At 50.5% G+C, this 14,177-nt stretch overlaps 1 protein-coding gene across 2 annotated transcripts in view; it reads left to right on the forward strand.

The window, feature by feature from the left end:
- Window positions 1-14,177, forward strand: part of LOC147120054 (uncharacterized) — a 210,655-nt gene that overhangs the window by 143,342 nt on the left and 53,136 nt on the right. For both annotated transcript variants that reach the window (XM_085985571.1, XM_085985572.1), the window contains exons 16-18: window positions 7,525-7,576; window positions 12,418-12,666; window positions 13,637-13,751. In XM_085985571.1, the coding sequence (XP_085841697.1) occupies window positions 7,525-7,576; window positions 12,418-12,666; window positions 13,637-13,751 (416 nt within the window). The remainder of the gene's footprint in view (window positions 1-7,524; window positions 7,577-12,417; window positions 12,667-13,636; window positions 13,752-14,177) is intronic.

Genomic DNA, 14,177 nt, shown 5'->3' on the forward strand with positions numbered 1-14,177 from the left:
GTGAACACACAAAGCAAGGTTAAAAAACCTTGATCATGATAATGATAATGTAAGTTCATTAAGTGTTACCGTTAAAATGCAGATTAATACAAAGAAAACATGTTGTTAGTTAAAAGTAAAATACTTTTGTTTTAAGAAAGGGAGATGTAATGATATCAGCAAATAGTGATGTTATTTGCCTGTTTGATTATGATGCCTTACCAGCATGTTTGCATGTATTGATTACTTATGCCTGACCAGCAGAGGTCATGTGACAGAGACAAGGAGTTTGGTTTAGTTTCGGTTTCGTTCTAGATGGATCACTAGCATGGTGTCTCCTGAAATGCTGTATAAAGAGTTGAACAGACTTTAGATTAAAAGACATTCTCTTTCATAAATGTCTCGTCATTGAACCCACAAAGAAATCAATACAGGGACCAGGACAGGTGAGTTGCTTTTTGGTGTGTTGTGGTCTCTGTCACTGGCCATGGCTGAGCTCAGCAGTTGGGACAGTTCTGGTTCTGTGCGAATGGATTAGCACCCTTCCTTTACCCAGCTGCGGTCGGGTTCTTTGTGACTTGGCTTGGGGGTGGTCGGGGAAGAGATGATCTTTGAGGAGCTCAGCGTTCTTCGTGTCTGTCTCCCAGCACATCTGTAGGTGTTGGCTTGGAAGTGTTGCCCGCAGATAATTGGCTAATGATTTTGACTTCCTGAGTCGGGTTTTCATTCAGTGTCGTCCCCCCCGCCACCCCACTCCCGCCACCGAGGCTTGTCGCTTTTGAGACTCGGATAGAGGGAACCTGCACAAATCTCATCACCAAGGGATGGTACGGGTCTGTGGACTGATCCGAGCAAGGTTCAGTCGCAGAGAGGATTGTGGCGCATGGCTCAGCTGAGGGCCCCTGAAACCTGCCAGAGCCTCTGGTGTAAGGAGGATGTGAAAAGGGGAACAGAGTCTGCGATCTCCTCACCAGGCTCCGTGTCACAAGCTATTCAGCTGAAACTTGAGCGGTAGCGCGGCGTGCTGGTTGGGATAACTGGGTTGAAAGGTAGTTTGGAAGTCCAGGATTAACCAGCAAGTGGCATGGAGCAGTTAGAATCCAGCCCTCCCTACTTACCTGCAGTTAGTTTCTTTAAAAAAAAAGATTTGTTCTTGGAATGTTTGTGACACTGACAAGGCCACATTTACTGCCCATCTTAGTTGCCCTGATGGCATCATGGGTCAACCACATAGCGTGGGATTGGAGTCACGTGTAGGTAGGCCAGACCGGGTAGAGGAGTGGCAGGTTCCTCTCGCTGAAGGACATTAGTGAACCAGTTGGGTTTTTACAACAATCTGGCATATTTTACTGTTATTTCTTTGGTGCCAGATTTATTGAATTCAATTTCACATCTTGCACTGATAGGATTTGAGCTCAGTTGTTGTACAGATAAACTCCGACGGGTTCACTGAAGTAAGCCGCAGGGTGTCCAGGGGTTTCTGTTGGTTCTCTCTCCGATGGGCCTGAGGCTGGAGGCACTGTTCTAATTCTGCTTTCTTCAGCTGTGATAGAGGGGGGCCCAGGCAGCCTGTGTGAAGTACCTGATTTGTTTTATTCAGAGTATTCACTGCTCTACAGCCCTGTTCTGAATATTAGGAACATAAGAACATAGGAACAGGAGTAGGCCATTGAGCCCTCGAGCCTGTTCCGCCATTCAATGAGATCATCTGCGACCTAACTCCATATACCCACCTTTGCCCCATATCCCTTAATACTTTTAGTTAACAAAAAGCTATCAATCTCCGATTTAAAATTAACAATTGATCTAGCATCAATGCCATTTGTGGAAGAGAGTTCCAAACTTCTACCACCCTTTGTGTGCAGAAGTGTTTCCTAATTTCACCCCTGAAAGGTCTGCCTCTAATTTTTAGATTATGCCCCCGAGTCCTAGAATCCCCAACCAGCAGAAATAGTTTCTTTCTAATTACCCTATCTGTTCCCCTTAATATCTTGAAAACTTCGATCAGATCACCCCTTAACCATCTAAATTCTAGGGGATACAACCCTAATTTGTGTAATCTCTCCTTGTACCTTAACCCTTGAAGTCCGGGTATCATTCTGATAAACCTATGCTGCACTCCCTCCAAGGCCAATATATCTTTCCTAAGGTGTGGTGCCCAGAACTGCTCACAGTACTCCAGGTGTGGTCTAACCAGGGTTTTGTACAGCTGCAGCATAACTTCTAACCCCTTGTATTCGAGTCCTCTAGATATAAAGGCCAGCATTCCATTAGTCGTTTTAATTATTTTCTGTATCTGTTCATGACATTTTAATGGTCTATGTACCTGGACCCCCAAGTCTCTTTGGACCTCCACTGTTTTTAGCTTTTCACCATTTAGAAAGTACCCTGTTCTATCCTTTCTGGTCCAAAGTGGATGACCTCACATTTGCCTACATTGAAATCCATTTGCCACAGTTTTGCCCATTCACTTAATCTGTCGATATCCCTTTGTAATTTTATACTTCCATCTACACTGCCTACAATGCCGCCTATCTTTGTGTCATCAGCAAATTTGGATATATGACTTTCTGTGCCTTCATCTAAGTCATTAATAAATACTGTGAATAGTTGAGGCCCCAACATAGAACCCTGCGGGACATCACTAGTCACATCCTGCCAATTAGAGTACCCGCCCATTATCCCTACTCTGTCTCCTGCCACTCAGCCAATTTCCTAACCAGGTCAATAATTTGCCCTCAATTCCGTGGGCTTCCACCTTAGTTAACAGTCTCTTATGTGGGACTTTATCAAATGCCTTCTGGAAGTCCATATAAATAACATCCATAGACATTCCCCTGTCCACTTCCTTAGTCACCTCCTCAAAAAATTCCATCAGGTTTGTCAGGCATGACCTACCTTTCACAAATCCATGCTCGCTCTCTCTGATCAACTGAAAATTTTCAAGGTGTTCAGTCACCCGATCCTTAATTATAGACTCTAGCAATTTCCCCACAACAGGTGTTAGGCTAACTGGTCTATAATTCCCTGGTTTCCCTCTCTCGCCATTCTTAAATAGCAGAGTGACATGCGCAATTTTCCAATCTAAAGGAATGGTTCCCGAATTGAGCGAACTTTGGAAGATTATAGTTAGGGCATCTGCAATGTGCTCACCTACTTTCTTTAAAACCCTGGGATGGAAACTATCTGGTCCTGGGGATTTGTCATTCTTTAGTACCATTATTTTCTTCATTACTGTTATTTTACTTACGTTAATTTTGGTGAGTCCCTGTCCCTGATTCAATATTAGTTTCCTTAGCATTTCTGACATGCTCTTCCTCTACTGTAAATACTGACGCAAAGTAATTATTCAACATGTCCGCCATTTCCTTATTGTCATTGGGAATATCACTGCTTTCAGTTTTTACGGGGCCAACATTGCTCCTGACTACCCTCTTTTGACCTAATTTAATTGTAAAAATTCTTTGGGGGAAAAATTGAGTCGCACCCCCTTTGGGGCGCTAACTTTGCCGGGGTGCCCCAAAAAAATTAGCGCCCCCGCGGCTGAAATTCATCAGTAGCGCCCCAAGAGGGAAGCGGGGTGCTACTGGAAGTGCCCCGCCTCCCTCTTGGGGTGCTGCGAGTGAATATCACGGTGCTACGTGGCGCTGTGGAACATTGTGTTGCGGTACTGCAGGTCTTCCTCCCCTTCTTAAAGGGGCGGGGCCTTGCGCAACGCGACCCGGAGCCCAGCTGGGCCACCAGGGTACAGAGTGCCGGCAAAAGAGCCCGGCACGCAAGAGAAGCGCAGGGCTCACAGAGCGCAGCCGGCACTCTGCAGGGGGGCTGTTCAGGAGGCTGGGGACAGCAATGGGGGCAGGTGCTGGCAGGCAGCCAGCAACAAAAATGGCCGCCCGGCACCTCGCATTTAATTCGCGCTTCCCTGGCCGCAGGTAGTCCCCCCTGACCCCATCGGACATAGCGTCCGGCGGTAAGTCAGGGGGCGCTATCGAAGATGGCGGCTGGGGCACGAGCGGGGTGCTACACATGGTGATGACGTCATTGCCGGCGGTGCAGCGCCGCGGGGCGCTAACGGTAACCGCTGCCGCTAACCTCCCACTGAATTTCGCAGGAGGCATTGGCGGCGCCGCGCCCGGGCGCTAGTTGCTTTGCATCCCGTTAGCGCCCTAAGAGCAACCGAATTTTTAGGCCTTTGTGTTGATTTTGATATCTCTTGCAAGTTTCTTTTCATACCAGCTTTTTGTAGCTCTTACTATCTGTTTTGTGGCCCTTTGCTGTTCTTTGTATCGCCAGGATCTGTGCTAATTTTTGCATTTTTGTTTACTTTTTCTTTTAGCTTTATGCTGTTCCTTACCTCTTTAGTCGTCCATGGCTATTTTTTTTTTGGCACGTAGAGCTCTTGCCCCTCAGGGGTATAAACTGGTTCTGTATCACCTTAAATTCTTTTTTGAACATCTCCCACTGATCTTCTGTCATTTTACCCATTAACAGATTTTCCCAGTTTACTGTGGACAGTCTCTATCTCCTCCCATTGAAGTCGGCCTTACCCAAATCTAGAATCTTAGTAGCTGTTTCGGGTTTTTCCCCTTTCAAACGCTACGTTGAACTCGATCATATTATGATCGCTATTGGATAAATATTGATGCACAGTTAGGCTGTTAACCAAATCTGGCTCATTACTCATTACTAAATCTAATATGGCATGCTCCCTTGTTGCCTCTAGGACATAGTCAAAAAATATCCTGGACACACTCAAGGAATTCACTACTTTTCTGACAGGTGCTAGTCTGCTTATCCCAATCCATAAGAAAGTTAAAATCCCCCATTAAAACCACTCTGCCTCTACTGCACGCTTGTCTAATCTCTGCATTTATTCAATCGAGCTCTTCACAGCTGCTACCAAGGGGCCTATACACAACTCCCACTAGTCATAAATCCTTTCCTACTTCTTAATTCTACCCATAAAGTCTCCACTGCCTGCTTACCTCTCGTTATATCCTCTCTTATCATTGAAGTAATTTCATCCTTAATCACGAAGGCTACTCCTCTCCCTCTGCCATTTTCCCTATCTTTCCTGTAGACCTTATAACCTGGTATATTTAGTTCCCAGTCCTGACCGTCTTGCAGCCTGTCTCAGTAATGGCCACCATGTCATACCCTCCAATTTGAATTTGCGCCTGCAGTTCATTCAATTTATTCCTTATACTCCGTGCGTTGGTATAAAGAACGTTTATTTGGGCCACATACCCTCGCCTGTCGTTAGGCTCTAATGTTTTACTCACTTGTTTCTTATTTCTCTCTCCTGGTTTAATCACTTTACATCTTTTAGTTTTCCCTTTACATGTAATGCCTAAAGCACGATTTCTGATTGTTACTCTACTCCCATCCCTTTCATTTGTTTTTGAACTACTATTTGTCCTACAATTTCCACCTGAGCCTTCCCCCCACCCATTTACTAGTTTAAAGTCCTTGTGAATGCGCTATTTATCCTTTCCGCTCGGACCCTGATCTCCGGTGGAGCCCGTCCCAACGGTACATTCCCTTCCTGTCCCAATACTGGTGCCAGTGCCCCATGAAATGGAACCCCTCTTTCCCACACCATTCCTTTAGCCACGTGTTCACATCCCTAACCAGCTTATCTCTACACCAATTTGCACGTGGCTCAGATAATAATCTAGAGATTATAACCCTTGGGGTCCTGTTCTTTAATTTAGCTGCTAGTTCCTGGTACTCTTCAAACATGACCTCTTGCCTACTCTTCCCTATATTGTTGGTCCCAACATGGATCACAATGACTGGATCCTCCCCCTCCCTATCCAGTATCCTTTCAAGCCAGTTCGAGAAGTCCCTCACCCTGGCACAGCTAGGCAACATTCTATGGGGGACTCTCGATCTGTCCCCCTAATTATAGAATCCCCCACAACTACGACATTACGCTTCCTCGCATCCTCCCCGCTTAGGACAGCCTCCTGCTCCAAAGTGCTATAGTCCGCATTCTGGCTGTCCTTCCGATAGTCTTTATTCTTATCCTCACTGGTAGCAAGTACATTGTACTTGTTGGAGAGGATCAGTTTCTGTGGATCCTCGTTCCCTTTCTTAGCTGGGTGCCCCTTATTCTGCACACTATCGGCCACTCCAACCCAATTCTGATCCTGCACCTCTCTACGAGGTGTGACCGAAGTTGGGAGCATACTGTCCAGATACTCCTCCCCCTCCCCTATGTGTCGGAGTGTCTCCAACTCGCACTGCAGCTGAATGAATCTGAGCTGGAGAGATTTGAGACGGAGACATCTACTGCAGACGTGTTCGCTCGGGACAGTCTCGCTGTCCACAAACTTCCACATACTGCAGTTCAGACACACAACCTGCCCTGCCATATCTTAGTCTAATCTTCTTTTATTTATTTAGATAGTTAAAGTCTTTGTTCAAATGATTATTTATAGTTATATTAATTAGTTTATCTAGTTAGGTTTTAATTTAATAAAGTACATTATAGTTTCCCAGCTCTTAGTTTAAACCACTGTCCTAGCTTAGGGAGAAAAAACTTTAATTCTCACCAACCAATCACCTACCTGCTGTCCTGTGACGTCACTCCTGGTTTCTTTGTTGTTTTTCAATTCGCCGGAATTGTACTGCCTCCTCTGTGCTGTCGCTGCTCAAGTCCGCGCTATCCTCGGGTCCCGCTCTGTTTAAGTACTGCCTCCTCAGTGTCGCTGCTCAGGTCCGCGCTATCCTCGGGTCCCGCTCTGTTTAAGTACTGCCTCCTCAGTGTCGCTGCTCAGGTCCGCGCTATCCTCGGGTCCCGCTCTGTTTAAGTACTGCCTCCTCAGTGCTGCTGCTCAGGTCCACGCTATCCTCGGGTCCCGCTCTGTTTAAGTACTGCCTCCTCAGTGTTGCTGCTCAGGTCCACGCTATCCTCGGGTCCCGCTCTGTTTAAGTACTGCCTCCTCAGTGTTGCTGCTCAGGTCCGCGCTATTCTCGGGTCCCGCTCTGTTTAAGTACTGCCTCCTCAGTGCTGCCGCTGCTCAGGTCCACTCTCACCTACAGACTGAGAAACCTTTGAACGTAGAACATAAGAAATAGGAGCAGGAGTAGGCCAGACAGCCCCTCGAGCCTGCTCCGCCATTCAATATGATCATGGCTGATCTTCAACCTCAACTCCACTTTCCTGATCCCCATATCCCTTGATTCCCTTAGAGTCCAAAAATCTATTGATCTCAGCCTTGAATATGCTCAATGACTCCGCATTCACAGCCCTCTGGGGTAGAGAATTCTAAAGATTCACAACCCTCTGAGTGAAGAAATTTCTCCTCATCTTAGTCCTAAATGGCCGACCCTTATCCTGATACTATGCCTCCTAGTTCTAGACTCTCCAGCCAAGGCAGACAGCCTCTCAGAATTGTATATGTTTAAATGAGATCACCTCTCTTTCTTCTACACTCCAGAGAGTATAGGCCCAATCTACTCAATCTCTCCTCTTAGGACAACCCTCTCATCCCAGGAATCAATCCATTTGTACCTCATTCTATTTCTGATCATTTTTAGGCTTCCAGGCGAGGTGGCTGGAGACAGATTGACCCTGATGGGAACTCCTCAGGTAAGGAACAGGCTGACGGGTGATGGGCCTCCACTCACCATGCAGCCATTTAAACTCTGACTATAGGCCAGAGCCCTGCCGACCAATGCAAACCCGTGGGAGTGTCCTGTCCCACCGTGCCGGACAGCAACGCACTTGGGGTGAGTTAGACTGAGATACGTGAGGTGCAGCAGCTGGGAGTCTCCTGGGATTGCTCTGTTCATGTGCTCAGTGTGAGTTAGACTGAGACACATGAGGTGCAGCTGTGAGTTCCCTGGGTTTGCACCCCTATTGCACTTGGTGAGTTAGACTGAGATACATCAGGTGCCGCCACCAGGATGAGTCAGATGGAGGTGAGGAGTTTGGGAGCCTGAAGAGTCTAGAAACTTCGTACAATGATTTCTGCAGCTGGAAACACTTTCTGAACCTGCTTCTTTTTGGATTTTTCTCTATAAAGATCTGCACTTGCTTCTGACTGCGACTTACAGGGTCCCCCCACCCCCTCACCCGTTGTCAGGGCATCTCGGGAGCGGCTATGCCCTTCGCAACTTCTCCATGACTGAGGAGGAGGTCCTGTCTCCAGTGGATCCAGAACTACCGGTGGATCCAGAACTACCTGTGTTGTCCCTCACTGAGATGGGTCTGCAGGAAGGGAGGGTAGAAGCTAAGAATGAATGAGTATCACCCCCTCGGTATTGAGGAGACAGGGAAAAGGATGAGAGGTTGTGTCCCTGGTGCTTCAGTGGGATTCCAGGGCAAGAATGCAGGGATTCAGTCATTAAAACAGTGCTGGCAAGATTCAGCATGGCAACAGCCAATTGAATGCCCATGGGCTCCCTGGCCTGGTCCTTGAAGGGGCCGAGGGGTTTAAAGGTGGGAATGTCCCTTAGGAGTGCAAACCCAGGAAACTCACAGCTGCACCTCACGTATCTCAGTCTAACTCACACTGAGCACACGAGCAGAGCAATCCCAGGAGACTCCCAGCTGCTGCACCTCATGTATCTCAGTCTAACTCACCCCAAGTGCTTGCCTTTAGCGGGCCTTAAATGGCAGGTTACCCCGCAGTAGAGTGACTGAGGGTAAGGCGGGCAGTTGAGTGTGTACCAAAGGGCATAGGAGAGCTGAAGTAAGAGATGAGGGCATGTGAGGCTGTTAAAGTGGAGGAAGGGGTTTTTGGGGTGTGCGTTCCAGTTATTGGTGTTGGGGAATTGTGTGGCCATAGTGCAGGAAATTGAGTTAGAGCCGTCCTTAACCAGAGAGCAGTGTGAAGGGTTAGTTGTGCAAGAGTTGCTTTTGAGGCTGAAGAATGCTGGTGCCCTGGGTGGGCAAGGAAGAAGAGGAGAGAGTGCCCATTGTGTTACCTTGCCAGCCCTGGTGATTATGTTGAACTTTTTGTGGCACTGGCCTGGATTCCAGGAGGTGAGGGAGTTGGAGTCGGTGCTGGTCCTTCGGTGAGGGAGCTGGACTCAGTACCAGTCCTGGGGTGAGGGAGTTGTACTCAGTACCAGTCCTGGGGTGAGGGAGTTGGACTCAGTGCCAGTCCTGGGGTGAGGAAGTTGGACTCAGTACCGGTCCTGGGGTGAGGGAGTTGGACTCAGTGCAGGTCCTTGGGTGAGGGAGTTGGACTCAGTGCCGGTCCTGGGGTGAGGGAGTTGGACTCAGTGCCGGTCCTGGGGTGAGGGAGTTGGACTCAGTGCCGGTCCTGGGGTGAGGGAGTTGGACTCAGTACCAGTCCTGGGGTGAGGGAGTTGGACTCAGTACCAGTCCTGGGGTGAGGGAGTTGGACTCAGTGCCAGTCCTGGGGTGAGGGAGTTGGACTCAGTGCCAGTCCTGGGGTGAGGGAGTTGGACTCAGTGCCGGTCCTGGGGTGAGGGAGTTGGACTCAGTACCAGTCCTGGGGTGAGGGAGTTGGACTCAGTGCCGGTCCTGGGGTGAGGGAGTTGGACTCAGTGCCGGTCCTGGGGTGAGGGAGTTGGACTCAGTACCAGTCCTGGGGTGAGGGAGTTGGACTCAGTGCCAGTCCTGGGGTGAGGGAGTTGGACTCAGTGCCAGTCCTGGGGTGAGGGAGTTGGACTCAGTGCCAGTCCTGGGGTGAGGGAGTTGGACTCAGTGCCAGTCCTGGGGTGAGGGAATGGACTCAGTGCCGGTCCTGGGGTGAGGGAGTTGGACTCAGTGCCGGTCCTGCAGTGAGGGAGTTGGACTCAGTGCCGGTCCTGGGGTGAGGGAGTTGGACTCAGTGCCCGTCCTGGGGTGAGGGAGTTGGACTCAGTGCCAGTCCTGGGGTGAGGGAGTTGGACTCAGTGCCGGTCCTGGGGTGAGGGAGTTGGACTCAGTGCCGTTCCTGGGGTGAGGGAGTTGGACTCAGTACCGGTCCTGGGGTGAGGGAGTTGGACTCAGTACCGGTCCTGGGGTGAGGGAGTTGGACTCCGTACCGATCCTGGGGTGAGGGAGTTGGACTCAGTACCAGTCCTGGGGTGAGGGAGTTGGACTCAGTACCGGTCCTGGGGTGAGGGAGTTGGACTCAGTACCAGTCCTGGGGTGAGGGAGTTGGACTCAGTGCCGGTCCTGGGGTGAGGGAGTTGGACTCAGTGCCGTTCCTGGGGTGAGGGAGTTGGACTCAGTGCCAGTCCTGGGATGAGGGAGTTGGACTCAGTGCCGTTCCTGGGGTGAGGGAGTTGGACTCAGTGCCGTTCCTGGGGTGAGGGAGTTGGACTCAGTGCCGTTCCTGGGGTGAGGGAGTTGGACTCAGTGCCGTTCCTGGGGTGAGGGAGTTGGACTCAGTACCGGTCCTGGGGTGAGGGAGTTGGACTCAGTACCAGTCCTGGGGTGAGGGAGTTGGAATCAGTGCCGGTCCTGGGGTGAGGGAGTTGGACTCAGTGCCGGTTCTGGGGTGAGGGAGTTGGACTCAGTGCCGGTCCTGGGGTGAGGGAGTTGGACTCAGTGCCGGTCCTGGGGTGAGGGAGTTGGACTCAGTACCAGTCCTGGGGTGAGGGAGTTGGACTGAGTGCCGGTCCTGGGGTGAGGGAGTTGGACTCAGTACCAGTCCTGGGGTGAGGGAGTTGGACTCAGTGCCAGTCCTGGGGTGAGGGAGTTGGACTCAGTACCGGTCCTGGGGTGAGGGAGTTGGACTCAGTGCCGGTCCTGGGGTGAGGGAGTTGGACTCAGTGCCGTTCCTGGGGTGAGGGAGTTGGACTCAGTGCCAGTCCTGGGGTGAGGGAGTTGGACTCGGTGCCAGTCCTGTGGTGAGGGAGTTAGACTCAGTGCCGGTCCTGGGGTGAGGGAGTTGGACTCAGTGCCGGTCCTGGGGTGAGTGAGTTGGACTCAGTACCAGTCCTGGAGTGAGGGAGTTGGACTCAGTGCCAGTCCTGGGGTGAGGGAGTTGGACTCAGTGCCGGTCCTGGGGTGAGTGAGTTGGACTCAGTAACTGTCCTGGGGTGAGGGAGTTGGACTCAGTGCCAGTCCTGGGGTGAGGGAGTTGGACTCAGTGCCGGTCCTGGGGTGAGGGAGTTGGACTCAGTGCCAGTCCTGGGGTGAGGGAGCTGGACTCAGTGCCAGTCCTGGGGTGAGGGAGTTGGACTCAGTACCGGTCCTGGGGTGAGGGAGTTGGACTCAGTGCCAGTCCTGGGGTGAGGGAGTTGGACTCAGTACCAGTCCTGGGGTGAGGGAGTTGGACTCAGTGCCGGTCCTGGGGTGAGGGAGTTGGACTCAGTACCAGTCCTGGGCTGAGGGAGTTGGACTCAGTGCCAGTCCTGGGGTGAGGGAGTTGGACTCAGTGCCAGTCCTGGGGTGAGGGAGTTGGACTCAGTGCCGGTTCTGGGGTGAGGGAGTTGGACTCAGTGCCAGTCCTGGGGTGAGGGAGTTGGACTCAGTGCCGGTTCTGGGGTGAGGGAGTTGGACTCAGTGCCAGTCCTGGGGTGAGGGAGTTGGACTCAGTGCCGGTCCTGGGGTGAGGGAGTTGGACTCAGTGCCGGTTCTGGGATGAGGGAGTTGGACTCAGTGCCAGTCCTGGGGTGAGGGAGTTGGACTCAGTGCCGGTCCTGGGGTGAGGGAGTTGGACTCAGTGCCGGTTCTGGGATGAGGGAGTTGGACTCAGTGCCGGTTCTGGGATGAGGGAGTTGGACTCAGTGCCAGTCCTGGGGTGAGGGAGTTGGACTCAGTGCCGGTCCTGGGGTGAGGGAGTTGGACTCAGTGCCGGTTCTGGGATGAGGGAGTTGGACTCAGTGCCAGTCCTGGGGTGAGGGAGTTGGACTCAGTGCCGGTCCTGGGGTGAGGGAGTTGGACTCAGTGCCGGTCCTGGGGTAAGGGAGTTGGACTCAGTGCCGGTCCTGGGGTCTATGCCTCTTGCCTTGAACCTGCTCCAGGAGGGCGAGGTGGCCTCCATCAGTGAAGTTGTGTGTTCTTCTCCTGGATGGGGTGGGGCCTTGCCCTGCCCTGCCGCTTCTGGGTCTAGACGGTGCTCGAGTAGTCCTAACTCTGTACGCCTGATTAAAATATTGTTGAGACATGCAGTGTGGTTATAAGCGAGTGAAGTGAGGGAGCTGACCCTTGTCCCTCTCTTTGCCTGGTTGTCCCCAGTCTGCATGTTGAACAGTGCAGGCTGAACAGTCTTTTTAAAGGCTGCACGGGTGTCTACAGTTAGTTCTGTCGCTTACACCCATTTTAAACCTGTTTTACACCAATGGGAATGGAACTAAGCTGAACCAGGAAACCCGTGTGTAACTCCTTCTTGAGACCACTGGTGGGCACATTTCTTTAAAGGGGTAGCAGCGGAGTGACTCACCGCGAGGAGATGTTCGGCCAGGGTTTAAACTGGTGGCTTGTGTCTTTCTTCCGCTAAAATCTAATGAGTATTGAATTGGCAGGAGGACCAGTAAGTGCAACAGCCAGAGGGGCAAAGGTTAACTCGAACAGAGGGACAAAGATTAACTCGAACAGAGGGACAAAGGTGAAGCGCCAACGCCCGGAAGCCCCTGGTGACCCTGAGGAGATGATGCTGGGTGAAGATGGAAATCTGCGTCATTCTTATCAGTCTCCGCGTTCCCATCAGAGCTCAGTCTACAACTCAGTATATGAGGGAGAGTCGGCCCAGGACATGAAAGGCGGTGCACATGGTAAGGGGTGGACTATAAATGAATCCTCGGGACGCCCCAGCACGTGGGCTGAGTGAGCTCCTTACTCTACAGGAGCAACTTTTGTCCAGCTAAACACTTAAAGAATCCACGTCTTGCATAACATACAAAGCAGCAAAGAAAACTACACTATCCTTATTGTGGACTAAATAATAACTTTCAACAATTCCCTGTTGCGGGGGGTGCATTCAGTGAAGCTGAATGTTTCTTGGGTGAATGTTGCTGTCTTCTAATTCCTGCTGTGTTGGCATCAATTCAATTTTTTCCAACATCTCAAGGGTCTATGATGATCAGAAGTTATAGAAATGTGATATTGCTACTCCATTGTCCCAGATTGATAATGAAAACAGTTTCAGTGGTTCGCCAATTGGCCCTGAGGAGACCAGATTATACCATCAGCTACAGCATGTGATCACTCACTAAGCAAAACTCAGCTTAAAGGCAACACTTCAATATCAATCATGGTGAGAGCCCCGCCGTGAATGTTTGATGGGACAGTGTCGAGGGAGCTTTACTCTATATCTAACCCATGCTGTACCTGCCCTGGGAGTGTTTGATGGGGCAGTGTAGAGGGAGTTTTACTCTGTATCTAACCCGTGCTGTACCTGCCCTGGGAGTGTTTGATGGGGCAGTGTAGAGGGAGCTTTACTCTGTATCTAACCCGTGCTGTACCTGCCCTGGGAGTGTTTGATGGGGCAGTGTAGAGGGAGCTTTACTCTGTATCTAACCCGTGCTGTACCTGCCCTGGGAGTGTTTGATGGGACAGTGTAGAGGGAGCTTTATTCTGTATCTAACCCAGGATGAAAGCGCTATGACTATGATAAAGCTGACCACATGGTGCTAACTCGCAACTCCCAGTAATCCTGTGTTGTTAACCATTCCTGGAGTGCTGTGTCGATGCTGCTGTTAGATAAGCACCTTTCTCACTGACTGTGCTATTCTCTGTTCTCAGGTTCCACTTATGGAAAATCTGCTCCAATCACCACCCTGACAGGCTGGTCCCAGTCAGAACTTAGCAGTTTAACTGCAACTGAGGAGCTGGAGACATTGTGCAGTCTCCATCCAGTGTGAGTGTTATTGTATTATTGTTGATAGAGTAGATAGGTAGAAACTGTTTCAACTGGCAGGCGGGTCGGTAACCAGAATAAGAACCAGAGGCGACAGGAGGAAAAGTCTTTACGCAACAAGTTGCTATGATCTGAAATGCACTGCCTGAAAGGGTGGTGGAAGCAGATTCAATAGTAACCTTCAAAAGGGAATTTGATAAATACTTAAAGGGGAAAAAAATTGCAGGGCTCTGAGGAGTGGGATTAATTGGATAGCTCTACCGGCACAGGCACGATGGGCCAAATGGCCTCCTTTTGTGCTGTATCATTCTATGAGCCCACAGGTTCTCTTGCGTTCTCCCACTTTATATTATGGAGTCCTCCTGGACACAGATCTCACCTGAGAGATTTCTCCCACAAACCAGCCGCTGTATCAGGGAAGTAATT

The sequence above is a fragment of the Somniosus microcephalus genome, chromosome 4, assembly GCF_052327205.1.
Source record: "Somniosus microcephalus isolate GS21.2 chromosome 4, FLI_Smic_1.0, whole genome shotgun sequence".
NCBI classification, from domain to species: Eukaryota; Metazoa; Chordata; class Chondrichthyes; order Squaliformes; family Somniosidae; genus Somniosus; species Somniosus microcephalus.